The sequence below is a fragment of the Zootoca vivipara genome, chromosome 8 (assembly GCF_965207765.1).
Source record: "Zootoca vivipara chromosome 8, rZooViv2.hap1.1, whole genome shotgun sequence".
In the NCBI taxonomy this organism is placed as follows: domain Eukaryota; kingdom Metazoa; phylum Chordata; class Lepidosauria; order Squamata; family Lacertidae; genus Zootoca; species Zootoca vivipara.
This window is the reverse complement of record NC_142591.1, coordinates 4,086,243-4,103,018: the sequence shown is the minus strand read 5'-3', so window position 1 is coordinate 4,103,018 and position 16,776 is coordinate 4,086,243. Positions and strand designations below refer to the sequence as shown.

Sequence of the window (16,776 nt, the reverse complement as noted above, 5' to 3'; positions counted from 1 at the left end):
GACATATAGCTGTCAAGCCTCTGCTTAAAGACCTCCAAAGAAGGAGACTCCACCACACTTCTTGGCAGCAAATTCCACTGTCGAACAGCTCTTACTGTCAGGAAGTTCTTCCTAATGTTTAGGCGGACTCTTCTTTCTTGTAGTTTGAATCCATTGCTCCGTGTCCGCTTGAGGACAGCAAATTAGCTACCCTTCATGTGCCAGTTAAGTTATTTTCCTCACAATTCAGAGGGAATCCAGAAACTGCCTTACTAACATTTCTTCCCCCCCTGCCCCACCCCCATTATAACATAAGTATAGATGCAGTAGAAATGTAAGAAAGGAGTTGAGTCTGCCCAAGAGAATCAAGGCTGTGGCTAGAGAGAAGGAGGGGAGGCTGGGTTTCATTTCCCTTCCTTTTCCTTCCATTTACTCCAAGGAGGATGTTTGCAGGTTGTTGAAACTTCCGCAGCTGGGATTTTTCCAATTAGCACCTCAAAAATAGTGGAAAGGGCATTGGCCAGAAGCATCTTGGCTTCATGACATCTGGAAGAGAGATCCCTCAGTTTGCAGAGCACCCTCTATCACTGCGCAAAGTTTCTGACTCAGAGGAATATGTGCCAACAAATGAATCATGCACCTCATTTCCTACAATACATACGATGGTTTTCCTTGCAACGCTCCCTTCAAAGTATTAACAGTACAATACTCTTAAAACTGTGAAGTCTGCTGAGGTCTTCATGGCACAGCTGTCAGCCTTTGATATGGGAACTAAAATTACCAGTAAAAAACAACAACACCCAATCAAATTGTTTCCTTTTAAAAAAAAGTCATCTTGGCCCAAGGGAAAAACATTCTAGTTTTATAATACAGGTAGGTAGCTGTGTTGGTCTGGGTCGAAGTAAAATAAAAAAATTCCTTCAGTAGCACCTTAAAGACCAACTAAGTTTTTATTTTGGTATGAGCTTTCGTGTGCATGCACACTTCTTCAGGTATCTTTGTGGCACCCTGAAGATACCTGAAGAAGTGTGCATGCACACGAAAGCTCATACCAAAATAAAAACTTAGTTGGTCTTTAAGGTGCTACTGAAGGAATTTTTTTATTTTAGTTTTATAATGATTACCACAGAACCCAGGGGCTGCTAACATGTACCTCAGTATTATGCTACAGATGGGATCTTGCTTGTTTCTAGTGAATCACTTTAATTTGAATTGCAGCTGTTATCTTTTTGGAAACGTGTAAGGAGGGATCATCATAGTCCAAGCAGCTTCCCAACACCTCAACAGTGTATGCTTTAAAAAGAAGAAACTTGACATAATTTTAACAACAACAAGCTAATAAAAGTTGGCCCACATAAGCCACCCACCCATAGGGATAGCCAGGATTTTTTTTTGGGGGGGGAGGCTTCAAGTTGGGGAGGGCAGAACCTCAGTTAGTTAACTATTTTATTGATTTACTTGATTTAGAGGGACAGCCCCCCCACCGCGCCCATACCCATCCCCCCTTCTCTACGCAACTGAAAGGCTGGGCATGCAAGACGGGAAAGGAGATTTATGCTCAGAGGTTGTGCTTTCTCAAGCACTGGCTCTTCCTAGCTAAGCAGAGGCAGCCAAACATCACTGTTTCCCCATCCCTCCTTGTGATCCTTTCAGCAGCAAAAGAAAGGCAGATCACTTCGCAGGATCCATTTGCAGCAGGGAACCAACGGAGGTGGGGGATCCCCAGAACAGCCCGGCTCACTTCCGATCACTGCTTGCCTTGAACTCAAAAACTAACCACTGTAGACGGCAAAGGAAGCGCAGACGGTCTGCGTCCTCAGCGGCCGTCAGGATAGTATTTTACCCACCTAGTGACCCATTTTCGATTAGCCGTGTCATGTTTTGTGATTTACGTGTATACAATTTTGTAACTATAATCTCCCCAGCCCCGGACAAAGTCCGCTTTTGCCACCCTTCTACTACGCATGCGCGAGCAGCAGCGAAGCAAGGAGAGCAAAGCCTCGCCCCCAGTACGCATGCGCAACCAGGTCCTCGGAAATAGAAAAAAACCCCGAAGAGCAGGCAAGATGGCGGCGCCCGTGGATCTGGAGCTGAAGAAGGTACCTGACGGCGGGGCGGGGACGAAGCCGGCCGAGGCCGCTCCCGAAGCAGGAAAGGCCGTGGGTGGCTTTCGCTGGTCGCCAGCCCCTGTTCGGGGGGTGCCACGCGGCTATCGGGATTTTCTCAGCGCTCCCGCCTTTCTCAGACCTTGGGGCGGGAGGGTCTCGAGGGGGGGGGGATGCTCTTGGACTACAACTCCCATCATCCTCGGCCTCTGACCGTACTGGCTGGGGGTGGTGGGAGTTGCAGTCAGGGCCGGCCCACCCACGAGTCTTCTCCCCATCTTTATTTACTCCCAGGCCTTCTCGCCCCGTGCGCTCTTTTCTCTCAACTGGGTGAAAGCGGGAAGACACTCTTCAGCCCCCCCCCCCCAATCCGCTGCCCCAGCCACTGGCATCCCGAGGGAGGGTGTTTGTGAACCATGTAACCATCGTAGCTTAAATAGTCCCCCCCCCCGAATATTTTTATTGGGGTTTTCTCGTATACCCCAAACAATACAAATAAACGTATCCACTCTGTGACTTGTATCCCTGCTCCCTATTTACCTGCTCAAGTCAGTCTAGTTAGTGCCTTTTCTTATTCTTTTCATGTTATTGTTAATACCGGTAGTTCGATCTGCTCTCCATGAATTTGGCTGAGCTCCTTTTCAAATCATGTAAGCCAGTGCCCGCCACCACCAATTGCATCGCCACGCCTCTTCTGTCAATATTATTTAAAAGGTTCAAAAATAAAGACTATATAGAAATAAGTTAATTTGGCTGCCCTGTATCTCAGCTTCATTACATTACATTTCATTTGGAGAGAAAAGGTAAGCTTTCTCTCTTTTTTTTACTTCTCTCCCAACCTGTGCATAAATTTATTCCAGACTCTGAAAATGTCAGGGTTAAGGGTAAGGCCTATTCTGTCACGCACCAGAAGAAAAGTAAAGGGGGACCCATCTTAATTTCCATGCCTTATGGCAGTGGCAGAAGCAGTGGCAGTCTGCGAGGCCATGTCATGGCAGCAGAAACAGCAGTACCTGGCAGCCATGGCACAATACTCAGCAGCCTGTGAGGCCTCGCCATGGCGGTGCGAGGCAGTGGCAGAAGTGGCAACAACCTGTGAGGCCTTTTGGCAGCAGAAGTAGCAGTGGCCTGCAAGGCCTTCCAGTGGCAAAAGCGGAGGTAGCCTAGTGGCAGTAGCAGCAAAAACTCCAGCAACCTTGCAGGCCTCGTCGTGGCGGTGACAGAAATGGCAGCAGCCTGCCAGGCCTTGCCATGGCCTGCAAGAGCTCACTGCAGCCGTGGGAGGTGGTAGCAGTAGCAGCATGCGAGTCCTCATGGCTGCAGCAGCACAAGCAGTGCTGGCCTGCAAGGCTTCACCGTGGCAACAGGAAGTAGCGGTAGAAGTGGCAGCACCCTGGCAACAGTGGCACAATAATCAGTGGATTGTGAGACCTTGCCACAGCAGTGGGAGGTAGTTGCAGAAGTGGTGGCAGCCTGCAAGGTGTTGTTACAGAGGCGGCCTGCAAGCTTCGTGATGGCAGGGGCAGAAGAGGGGACAGCCTGCCTTGGCAAGCCCTCGCAGGCTGCTGCCACTTCTCAGCACTGCTGACAGGCCTCGCAGGCTGCTACTATTTGTGCTGCTGCAATGAGGCCTTGCAGACTGCCGCCGATACTACTGGATTGCTGTGGCGATGCTGATTTTGTCGCTACCACCTCCTGCCATTGCTACGAGCTTTCGCTGACCACCGCTTCTGCTGCTGCTTCTCACTGTCACAGCGAGGCAACTCCCAACACCATGAAGCTTCACATATCGCCATTGCTATTGCCGCTGCTTCTCTCCACCGCGGTGAGGCTTCTCAGGCCACTGCTGCTTCTGCCACCACTGCTGCTGCTGCTGCTACCACAAGACCTCGCAGGATGTTGCTGCTCCTGTGAATATGAGAAAGCCTCACAGGCTGCTGCTGCTTGTGCCACTGCTGCCAGGGTGCCACCACTTCTCCTGCTGCGACATGGCCTTGCAGGCCGCCCCTGCTTCTGCTGCAATCTCCCACCACTGCAACATGGCCTGGCCTGGCAGGCTGTCGCTGCTTCTGCTTCTAACTCCCATCTCTGAAACATGGCTTTGCAGGATGCCACATCTGCCACTGCCTCTCACCACCCTGGCAAGGCCTTGCAGGTAGCTGATTATTGTGCCACTGCTGCCAGGCTCCTGCCACAACAGCAACAGAGCCTTGCAGGCCACTGCTTCTGTCACCTCCTCCTGCCAGCTTCGCAAAATGGCTGTGGTTTCTGCCACCACCTCCTGCCACTGCAACAACCACTGTTTCTGCCACCGCCAGGCCACCACCATTTCTGCTGCCCAGCAAACCTACTGTCAGTCCCAGATTATTTTACTTCACTATGACTCATCATAGTGCTAGCCAAGCCCAAAACCAAAAGTCCTGTTTGGATGCATTTTGGCTTGCCTGCTGATGAAAGTGACTGTGTGACAATTGATAATGTCATTTATCAGTTTTAGATCCTTAAGTAGTAGCAGTTGCCTGTTCGCCTCTGCATAGTTCCAGCCTTATTTCAGACACTGTGATATATTGTGATGTATTTTGGATGCATTTTGGCTTCCTGCTGATGAAAGTGACTGTGTGGTGATTGATAATATCATCATTTATCTGTTTTAGACCCCTAAATAGTAGCCATTGCCAGTACGTTACCCTGTTCACCTCTGCATAATTCCACCCTTATTTCAGACATTGTGATGTTTAGCTGGTGATATATTGCAGTGTTTTGCTGGCGATATATTGCGATGTTGAAAACCAGATATTGCCCAGCCTTCCTACACATTGCAATTTGTGATATATTGCCAGGTCATATATTATGAAACAGTTATCATGATGTGAACTTCAAAGCGGTTTTGGAAGATATATTGATAGCATTGCCATTGTCTATTACTATTACAACTGATATATTAAATATGCATTTAGTGTGTGGGGGGATGTTAGGTGCCCAGTTCACTGAGAACTTTCACTCTTAGGTCATATAGTTAACAATTAACAGCTCTGTAGTAGTTTACCCTCCACAGCAATAAATGGTGTTAAGTTTCCTCCCTACCTACTGTTGCTGGGTAGGACAAACTTTCTCTGCTTGTTGAATGAAGGGAGGTGGCCTGGTGAATGCTTGGCTAGCTAAGCAAATGTCAATGAATGAGTCAGGCCAGCTGTTTTACTGGAGAGGAATAGAAATGCTACAGAGGGATGATGTAGCAGAGGCCATATACCCTAGCTGCTTAGTTCTTGGAGAATTATTTTTACTTTCAATGTAATCATATTACTGTTGATTAATTTGATACTGTTACTTAATACATTTTTGATTGATGACTGTTGATCCATAGGCTGTAAGTCATGAGTGGGCAGCCTTTTTTTGAAGTTGGACACATTCCCTCAAGGGAAAATGGTCCAGAGCTGGGACACCTGAAGTGGAAGGAGCTGGAGCTGGGAGTGGGCAGGCCAAAGCCAAAAGTGGTTGCCTGTTCTCTGCTCTCCAGCTTCTCCCATTCATTGACCAATCAGTTTATCCATCCTTTCTTTCTCAGACTCACAAGCATGTGCTTCATCCATCATCCATTCATTCTGCCTTACATTTGCTTTATCTCACTCTGCTGTCACCCATCTTTATATATGCCCCGTTTTTAAAACTTCACTGCATTGCCCCAGTTGCTCATTCTGTCACTTATTCTTCATTTCTTTTCTCAATTCTCCCTCCCCCCCATACATGCTTTCCAGGACTTTTTCTGTCTGATTCAACAGCATGTACTTGCCACTGACTTTGACCTGTGATGCCAGGCCATAGCATGCCAGGTAGAGTGTTAAGTAGACACTCTGTGGTTGGTCCTCTGAGCATAGCTGCCAGAACAGATGCTTTGAAGCAGCTCTGGTATCTGCTGTCACAAGGCAGACTATGGAGCACATCAGATGATAAATGCTGTTAAGCCATAGGGGGGGGGATGCAGACAGAGGGAGGTGTGGAAAGGTGTGTTGTATACAGTGTTGATGGCTGGGGAAGATCACATATGTATTTTTGTTGGCAGGGAAAAATCAGTGGTGGCAGCAGGGGAAATTGGAAGGGCTGTAGGGATGGGGAACCCTTTTCTGTTGAGAACTGCATTCCCTGTAGCGGTAATCAATAGGACAGTAGAGGACAGTAGGCATGCTCCCACTCCTGAGCTCCTAGTCATCTTCAAGAGATGGTAACAAGTGGGGCAACCCAGCAAGATGGGCAGAGTATTATTATTACTGTTATTTTTTAATTGCAATTATTATTGTTGTTTATGGTTCCTCTCCCCTGCTGGAAGCTTTTGCTTCCTTCTCTTGACAGTCCTTGCAGCCAGGGGTAAATTCCCTATCCATTCAATAGTTGGCTGAATCTGGTCAGGAGATATAAGAGGTGAACTGGGGAGATAGTAGACACAGAAAGTTTTTCCTTATGTTTAGTCAGAATCTCCTTTCTTGTAACTTGAAGCCATTAGTTCGGGTTCTACCCTCCAGAGCAGAAGAAAACAAGCTTGCTCCATCTTCCATGTGACAGCCCTTGAGATATTTGATGATGGCTAACATAGCTCCTCTCAGTCTCTTATTCAGGCTGAACATACCCAAAGCCCTTAACCTGTCCTCATAAGGCTTGGTTTACAGACCCTTGATCATCTTGGTAATAATAATAATAATAATAATAATAATAATAATAATAATAATTTATTTATACCCCACCCATCAGGCTGGGTTTCCCCAGCCACTCTGGGCGGTTCCCAACAGAATATTAAAAGCACAATAAAACATCAAACATTTAAAACTTCCCTAAACAGATGTCTTCTAAAAGTTGGATAGTTGTTTATTTAAACATTTAGTTGTTTATTTAAACAGTTGTTTATTTAAACATTAAAAACTTCCCTAAACAGATGTCTTCTAAAAGTTGGATAGTTGTTTATTTCCCTTCAGATGTCTTCTAAAAGTTGGATAGTTGTTTATTTCCTTGACATCTGATGGGAGGGTGTTCCACAGAATAGGTGCAACTACTGAAAAGGCCCTCTTCCTGGTTTCCTGTAACCTCACCTCTTGCAACAAGGGAACCACCAGAAGGTCCTCGGTGCTGGACCTCAGTGTCCAGGCAGAATGATGGGGTGGAGATGCTCCTTCAGGTAGCTGGCTCTTGCACGCCAAGGCTGTTTAGGGCTTTAAAGGCCAGCACCAACACTTTGAATTATGCTATGAAACATACTGGGAGCCAATGTAGGTCTTTCAGTACCAGTGTTATATAATCTTGGAGGCCATTCCCAGTCACCAGTCTAGCTGTCGCATTCTCCTTGGTCTCCAATCTGTTAGGGTTATCTTGATTCCTGATTCTGTCTTCTGCAGCATTAGCTACCCCTCCCAGTTTGGTGTTTTCTGCAGATTTGTTAAGCATCCACTCAATTCCTTTTTTCGAGTCCTTTATAAAGATGTTGAACAACAACTGGCCTGACACAGAACCCTGCGGCACCCCAGTTGTCACTCCCCACCCCCAGATGGTGAGGAATCAATAGTGAGCACTTTTTGGGTTTGGTCAAATAGCTGCAGATCCACCTAACAGTTACCTCATCCAGCCCACATTTTACTAGCTTTTCTGCAATAATGGGGGACTTTGTCAAAAGCCTTACTGAAAGTGAGATACACTACATCCATAGCATTCCCCTAATCCACCAAGCTTGTAACTCTGTCAAAAAAGAAATGAGATTTGTCTGGCATGATCTGTTTTTGAGAAATCCATGCTGGGTTTACTGTATGCATACTTTACAACTACACTGAAACTCTGTGTGAAGTCAGTCATTGATAGCTTTACTAACTGTAGCTGCATTTATGCTGTTGCTTTCCATATCAGGCTTTTTCAGAACTTCAAGCCAAGGTCATTGATACCCAGCAAAAAGTGAAACTGGCAGATCTGCAAATAGAGCAACTGAACAGGACAAAAAAGCACGCCCATCTTACTGATACAGAGATTATGACTTTGGCTGATGAAACCCGAATGTATGAAGGTGTAGGAAGAATGTAAGTAAATGTCTCACTGGTTCCCTTTCAGAAGGACTTGGCAACTAGTAACTCCATGAAAACCTTTTGTGTACTTTTAATACTGCTCCAACCAATCTGTTTTGCCATATTTTCACAGCTGAACCAGGTTGGGGAATGCCACTGTTTACCTAACCCTGATTAGACTAAATCCGAACTGAATGAAAACATTTTAGGCCTCAGGTAAACTTAAATCAGAACTGAGTGGAAACATTTGCTGGTGTGACTCTCTGGTTATACCTGCCAAAATATACTTGCCAGGGTAAACCTGATATAGTTTCAGCCATAGCCTTCTGATGTACAAGGACTCTCACTAACATGTAGTGTTCTATGGCTGAAATATGAGATATGAGTAGAGAGAACTTTTATTTGTCTTCATAGGTTCTAAAGATTCTGAATTAATTCTTCACTGCATTAAAAAAATTCTAAACATTCGTATATTGGAAGTGCTTATGCCACACTCTGAAGTACAGTATTGAAAACTGAATGTTAGGAAATTCCAGATATGTTGATGAGGGAAATCTTAAATAATCTGTATTTCTAAGCTTTATAAATGTGTTGTTTATGTAATGTTGTCATAATATCTTCATCGAAAACAGACTAATAGCTTTGCAATGTGTAGTTGCAAATTGGAACCTTAGTGCCCAATTTTTCTGCCGTAATGATAAGCCGGGCTTTGAGGTTGTATGTGTAATGCTATTCCTGGAGAGATCCTGTAGTTCGTTAAATCCAGCAGAATGGGAACTGGTGGTAGTGGGAATGGTGAGGATGTGGGGAGGGAGGTGCAAGAGCCAGCTATCTGATAGATAAGAATGGGTTCTAGACAACTAACTCCTACTCAGAGTAGACTCATTGAAATCAATAAACATGGCAAACTTAAATAAATTGATTTCAGTGGGTGTATTAACTGGAGTTAGTTGGATATATTCTCGTGAAAATTAGGGGTGAGAATTGTAACTTAATTGGTGATAGAAAGTATTTTGCTAGGCTCTTAAATCGACGATTATAGAATTACTTGGAATTTTGCTTCTCTCCTTTGGAGTGAAAAATGGGTTGTTTTTAAAAACTGCTTCTGTTATCCTTTTGGAGTCCCTTTTTGATATATTTGATGGCAAGTATGCTCAGATTTGGAGAGTTGAAAATCTTATTGCAAATTGATATTGGAAAATTGATATTGGAAAAGGAGAGAATTTCTGATGTGAAATCCGGTGAAAATGAAGTTGATAAGAGTTTCAGAATGTGGGGAAATTGTTTTATGTCTTATAGTTTATAATTTATAGGTTTCAGATTCTCTACCCCAAGATACTACCTTTCAGTGAACTGGAAATGTGCCAAGTTTAATTTTCCTGGGTGGTGGTCCTGAATTTTGGGGTGATCATTGCTTTCTTTCCCACTTACCCTGTGGCAACATTTTGGTGTTCGTGGAGTACTAGTCCAGCAACCCAATGACTAATCTTGCAGCAGTGCAGATAATGAGGCTGAGCTTAAGCAGCACTTGTGTAAACCTTGTTCCATGGCTGGAATTCCAGCTGTAGGTCTTAACAGTGCACAACAGATTATAGGACTGACTCCCCATAACTGAACAGTTCCAGTGAAAAAGTTTTTTATTTCAGTTTTAACATCTCAAGGTAAGAAATTCCACGAGATTTACAATGTGTGGAATATAAGTATTCTGACAAGTTATTTTGATTATCTTTGTGCTCAGATGGTGTAAAGGGAAACATCTGCAAAGATTCAGACAGGACCACTGTGTGTTTTGAACTTTCATCATACTTCTCAAAGTAAAATGTTGTCGTCAGTTCACAAATAGCTTAAGCAGCAAAACTAGACATTGGTGTGGATGAGTGTATCAGGCTACATAACAAGTCTTTCAAAAGAATATGAACTCACAGAATTAAAATGTACTGGCAAGATGCCAGAAGCCTGCACTATCTTCTGAGCAATGGATACTAGTTGCTTATAGTATGCACCAATTCATCATTCCCCACCATGCATTGCTAGCTTTCTTTGTATAAATAGTGTTGTTCTTGTCAATACTTTTTAGGGCTGGATCCATAAAAACCTGTATTCAGGATGCATTATTTTATATAGATATTGGCTTGAATTTTTAAAAATTCACAGAAGGAAAGTTTCCTGTCTTTGCCTGTTTCTCTGCAGCCACATTTAACCCTCAAAAATTCTCTCAGTAGGGTTAGTGGATCCTTCTGAACAATGTGGGATTGGACATGGCATCCTTCTGAGGGAGTGAGGAATTGACAACAATTAGTTGGAGGTCTACCCAATTTAGGCTGATCTTTCCCTCTGCCTGCATTCCACCCCATATTGTCCAGGAAGCACTCTGCAAAGAGATCTTTCTGGTGGGTTGTAGTTGCAGTAGAGGCAGGTGTAAGAAATTTTATTACTCTGAACTTTCTCAAGTTTACTTAATCTAGGATTCAAGCCATTGTATATATGTATCAGCTTTCCCCAATCTTGTGCTCTCCAGATGTTTTGTGTTGCAGCTCCCAGTGGGCAGGGATGTAGCCTAAAACATCTGAAGAGCACCAGTTTGGGAAAGACTGGTGCATATGTATGCATATTGTGAAGAAGATGGTTTGAATCAGGCCAGAGTCTGGTGATGCAGTCCCTCAGAATTCCATCAGAGTGCTGGGGCCTCTCCCTGATTGGCTCGATAGTTTTTGTGTATGATTGGCTACCAAGACAGCTAGTGGGAGGGGTGATGGCACTTTGAGGGGGAATTAAAAGGAGTGATTTCTGAGAGAGGATTCAGAGATTCTTTAATAGAGTGCAGGAGGGAGTTGGGAGTTGGTTCTGGTCTGTGTGTTTAACATCCACTCAGAGGGAAATGTCTACAGCTAGAGAAAGGAGTCTCTGAGCTTAGGTTGGAAAACAGTGTTTTAGTGTCTTGGGAGAATATTCAGACAGGAGTTAACTGGAGAGCTGAGTTTGAGCCAGGAGAAGTAGAAGCTGTGAGGAGGATACAGACTACTTGGGTCTCATTTCACTCAGGAAGAGAGGTGCCGGAACCCTTCTAGATACAGAAGGGGTCTATGGAGGGGGTTCGCATCATGCTGGTGGCAGAGGTGGGATCAGCTGCACGTATACAGTAATGTAGGTCAGATTGGCTATCAAGATATAGCTATCAAGGGGAACAGTCATGTTAGTACATAAGAAGTGACTTAGGAGAGATTGACTTCAGGTGTAGCTTGCCCTCTACCGTGTTTCTCACATTTTAAGACGTGCCTATAAAATAAGCCATGGCACAATTTTCATGCTTTGAAAAAATATAAGACATACCCCGAAAATAAGCCGTAGTGCTACTGTAAGTGCAGTTCTGGAGGGCCTTGCCAAAACACCCAGCAGCGCGCGCCGCGTGGAGCCCCGAGCCAGCGGGACCCAGCTGAAGCGCCGACAAAGCGCCCGGCAGCGCCGCACAGAGCGCCCCGAGCCGCAGGAGGAGGAGGAGGATTCAAAGTGCTACAGAGCACTGCTGGGTCCCGCTGGCTCGGGGTGCTCCGCGTGGCGCTGCTGGGCGCTTTGTCGGCGCTTCAGCAGGGCGTGCTGCTGGGTCCCGCTGGCTCGGGGCTCCACGCGGCGCGCGCTGCTGGGTGTTTTGGCGAGCCAGCGGGACCCAGCAGTGCTCTGTAGCACTTTGAATCCTCCTCCTCCTCCTGCGGCTCGGGGCGCTCTGTGCGGCGCTGCCGTGTGCTTTGTCACAGAACGCCCCAAGCCGCAGCAGGAGTGGGTGAGGGTAACGGAAGTGGTGTGTCTGTTGCACGCCTTTCCTCTATGGTCTCTACGGGTGCCGCGGAGGGAACCTCCTGGTGGAATTGCGCTTGCCCCTGGCTTTGCATGGAGCGCTGCTGAGCGGGCGAAGCCTGGGACGCCCCGGGAGGGAGGAGGCGGCGGGTGAGCCGCAGCAGGAGTGGGTGAGGGTAACGGAAGTGGTGTGTCTGCCGCGCGCCTTTCCTCTATGGTCTCCACAGGTGCCGCGGAGGGAACCTCCTGGTGGAATTGCGCTCGCCCCTGGCTTTGCATGGAGCGCTGCCGAGCAGGCGAAGCCTGGGACGCCCCGGGTGGGAGCAGGAGGCGGCGGTGCCTGCGGCGGAGACAGGAACGGGACGGCGGAGAGGCCGAGAGCCACAGTGCTCCTCCTGCGGCTCAGGGCGCTCTGTGCAGCGCTGCCGGGAGCTTTGTCGGCGCTTCAGCGGGTCCCGCTGGCTTGGGGCTCCATGCGGCGCGCGCTGCGGGGCGCTTTGTCGGCGCTTGAGCAGCAGCAGCAACTTACCGGTTAGTAAAAAAAATAAAATAAGACAACCCCCGAAAATAAGCCATAGGCTTATTTTCTTGAGTAAAATAAATATAAGACGGTGTCTTAAAATGTGAGAAACACGGTATATTTTCCATTGTTGTCTTATAGACTTTGATGATCACTCATAGCTGAATAAGATGTCTTTGGTGATCACTCATAGCTGAATAAGATGTCTTCCGTGAACACAGGCTTAACAGTGTGTCTGTAAGTGACTGTGGAGGCCAATTCTGGATCCACATGTCCTTCCACTGTGGGGACATAGGTTTGTGGGCAGGAGTTGATCATGGTGAGGGTTTGCCAAATGTGCCTTTCTCTTAGCATTTTTCTCCCTTTCGTCCTGAGTTTGACATCTTCAAAGTCCGTGACACCTTTTTGTAAAGGCTGTTCTTCATGTTTCACCAACAGTAAGGTTGGTAGTTTTGTAAACAAGCATTTTGGTTTCCCTGCGAATGTCCCGGTCCTCAAATACTCTACACTTCAACCGGGAGAAAGCTGCACTCCCAGAGCTCAGGCGATGCTGGATTTCAACATCAGTGTCAGCTATTGTGGAAAGATAACTACCCAGGTGGGAGAAGTGATTGACACTTTCCAACATTACACCATTGAGTTGGATTTGTGGTGCTGCAGAGGGGTTATTTTGGGCTTGTTATAGAATCATAGTGACAGAAGCAACCTTGGAGGTCATCTATTCCAATGCCTGCTCAATGCAGGATTCTTTTTCTAAAGCAATGAAGGATGTACCTGCAGCATTCCTGATAGATGGCTTTTCAGTCTCTACTTCAATATAGCCAATGAAGGAAAGCCCACCACTTCCTGACACAGTCTGGTTCATTGTTGATTATCTCTTAGTGTGAGGATGTTTCTCCTAGTGTTAAATGGAAACCTTCTTTCTTGCAACTTCCACCTACTGGTTCTAGTTCTGTCATTGAAACAGTGGAGAACATGCCTGCTCCATCTTCTGTGAGACAGACCTTCAGATATTTTAAGACCATCATGTTCTTCTCCAGGCTAAACATACCCAGCTCTTTCAACCACATTGGATTGCATTAGCTATTCAAGCAGCCACATAGTTCTGGTGACTCATTCAACTTATGACCAGTTAAAACACTTAGATCCTTTTCATATGCACAGTGAGCCCACAACTCAAATGTAATCTACTTATGAAATCATGACCTTAGGCACATGACTGCTAAATAATAATAATAATAATAATAATAATAATAATAATAATAAACCCACTGCATAGATGTAAGCAGTTACTGGGCTCTGGGAAGGTTGTGTCAGGTCTCTGGAAGCATGCCAGGGCCCTTGTGATACCTTCCCAGAGCCCAGTAAGCAAGGCTGAGGGCAAAGTCTGCCCCAGACAGGTAAGGATGGTTGTTCAGGGCAGAGGGTGGTTCCAGAGTTTTGTGGCTTTACATGATTTTGCCTTTGTGCCTGGACCCCTGGAACTGAACCATTGTGTAAGTGGTTGGCCCGCTGTATTGCTTCCAAGCCGGATCTCTCACATCTCACACTTGTGCCTCTGATTCAGAATCAAACAGAAGCACGGAGATCACTTCTGTTATCAACTGATGGGCCTTATGATTAACTGTTAGTGGGGCTGCCTTGCAGTTCCCTGCCTTATGGAATGTCTTTCCTTGTGAGCACACCTCTGTCTCCCTCATTATTAACGTTTCAACAAATTTAACAATGAAACAAAAACAAAATTCATGTTCACCCAGGCGTTGGATGAAAGATACTGTTTTTGGTAACCTTGAGATCAACTAACTGTGAGGATATATGCTGGTGATTTAAGTCCTTCCTATCATCTATCTAAGGGACCCAGGTGGCGCTGTGGGTTAATCCGCAGAGTCTAGGGCTTGCTGATCAGAAGGTTGGCGGTTCGAATCCCTGCAACGGGGTGAGCTCCCGTTGCTCGGTCCCAGCTCCTGCCCACCTAGCAGTTCGAAAGCACGTCAAAGTGCAAGTAGATAAATAGGGACCGCTCCGGCGGGAAGGTAAACGGCGTTTCTGTGCGCTGCTCTGGTTCACCAGAAGTGGCTTTGTCATGCTGGCCACATGACCCGGAAGCTGTCTGCGGACAAACGCCGGCTCCCTCGGCCTATAGAGCGAGATGAGCGCCGCAACCCCAGAGTCGGACACGACTGGACCTGATGGTCAGGGGTCCCTTTACCTTTACCTTATCATCTATCTATCTATCTATCTATCTATCTATCTATCTATCTATCTATCTATCTATGTTATGCTCTCCACATGATTCGAAATGTGATCTTCCAGGGTTTCTAAACAATCCAGGGACAGGACTGTAGCAGTGTCAGGCATAGCACAGAGACATTGGACCGTAAGTATTTGCCACATCAGGGGTAATTGCAAAGCTTACAAGTTCAGCATCCAGAACAGCACCTTGGAGAGCTCCTAGTGAAGCTGCCCTGTTGGGGTTTCTTACCTCATCACAACATGGACAAGTGTTGCCACCACAAGGGCCTGGAACCACCTGAAGTTTCCAATCTTGTTTAAGGAGGAATGCTTTTTGGTGTTATTCCTGGTTAATATTACTATCCATCTAATATTTAACCCTTGTTAAAAATGAGGTGATTTTTAAATATTATGCAATCAATTGTGAAATGCAAGAACCCTGCATCTCCCCCATATATTTGCAGTTAAGGAAAATCGCCTATAGTTTAGCGATGAAGTATGGCCATTGCTGAGAATAACAGTTTGAAAGTTTATTGTTGAATGTCCATACACAAAAACTATCGAGCAAGTTATACAGAATGCTCATTGATGAAAAAAAATTTCAGCAAACACCTATAATTAAAATGGAAAAAAGATTTGAGACATGAGGTATCACTAGACATGGCAATTTGTTTAACAAGCTATCAGTATAAATTTGAAAGAAAGCTTTTATTAAAAATATTAAATGTATAATTGCATCAAAAGGGGAGCAAATAATATAATATGGAGTTTTAGACAATATTGATATGTATCATATTTTGGTCCTCTCCTAAAAGAACCTTTGGGGCAGCTATATATATTTATTATTATTATTATTATTATTATTATTATTATTATTATTATTATTATTATTTATACCCCGCCCATCTGGCCAGGTTCCCCCAGCCACTCTGGGCGGCGTCCAACAAAATACTAAAATACAGAAATCCATCAAACATTAAAAGCTTCCCTAAACAGGGCTGCCTTGAGATGCCTTCTAAAGGTCTGGTAATTGTTGTTCTCTTTGACCTCTGGTGGGAGGGCCCTCTGCCTGGTTCCCTGTAACTTGGCTTCTCATAGCGAGGGAACCGCCAGAAGGCCCTCGGTGCTGGATCTCAGTGGCTGAACGGTGGGGGTGGAGACGCTCCTTCAGGTATACAGGACCGAGGCCGTTTAGGGCTTTAAAGGTCAACACCAACACTTTGAATTGTGCTCGGAAACGTACTGGGAGCCTGTGTAGATCTCTCAGGACCGGTGTTATGTGGTCCCGGCGGCCGCTCCCAGTCACCAGTCTAGCTGCCGCATTCTGGATTAGTTGCAGTTTCCGGGTCACCTTCAAAGGTAGCCCCACATAGAGCGCATTGCAGTAATCCAAGCGGGAGATAAACAGAGCATGCACCACTCTGGTGAGGCAGTCCGCCAGCAGGTAGGGTCTCAGCCTGCGTACCAGATGGAGCTGATAGACAGCTGCCCTGGACACAGAATTGACCTGCACCTCCATGGACAGCTGTGAGTCCAAAATGACTCCCAGGCTGCGCACCTGGTTCTTCAGTGGCACAGTTACCCCATTCAGGACCAGGGAGTCCTTCACACCCGCCCGCCTCCTGTCCCCCACAAACAGGACTTCTGTCTTGTCAGGATTCAACCTCAATCCGTTAACCGCCATCCATCCTCCAACCGGCTCCAGGCACTCACACAGGACCTTCACCGCCTTCACTGGTTCTGATTTGAAAGAGAGGTAAAGCTGGGTATCATCCGCATACTGATGAACACCCAGCCCAAACCCCCTGATGATCTCTCCCGGCGGCTGCATGTAGATGTTAAAAAGCATGGGGGAGAGGAAAGAACCCTGAGGCACCCCACAAGTGAGAGCCCAGGGGTCTGAGCACTCACCCCCCACCACCACTTTCTGAACACGGCCCAGGAGGAAGGAGCGGAACCACTGTATGACAGTGCCCCCAGCTCCCCACCCTTCTAGATGGTCCAGAAGGATGTTATGGTCGATGGTGTTAAAAGCTGCTGAGAGATCCAGCAGAACTAGGAAACAGCTCTCACCTTTGTCCCTAGCTCGCTGGAGATCATCGACCAGTGCGAC

General features: G+C 46.2%; 1 protein-coding gene across 1 annotated transcript in view; it reads left to right on the top strand.

The window, feature by feature from the left end:
- The first annotated feature begins 2,031 nt into the window (after positions 1-2,031).
- PFDN1 (prefoldin subunit 1) overlaps positions 2,032-16,776 on the top strand; it is a 31,889-nt gene continuing 17,144 nt past the window's right edge. The window contains exons 1-2 of the mRNA XM_035103464.3: positions 2,032-2,078; positions 7,968-8,134. Of these exons, the coding sequence (XP_034959355.1) occupies positions 2,046-2,078; positions 7,968-8,134 (200 nt within the window). The 5' untranslated portion in view covers positions 2,032-2,045. The remainder of the gene's footprint in view (positions 2,079-7,967; positions 8,135-16,776) is intronic.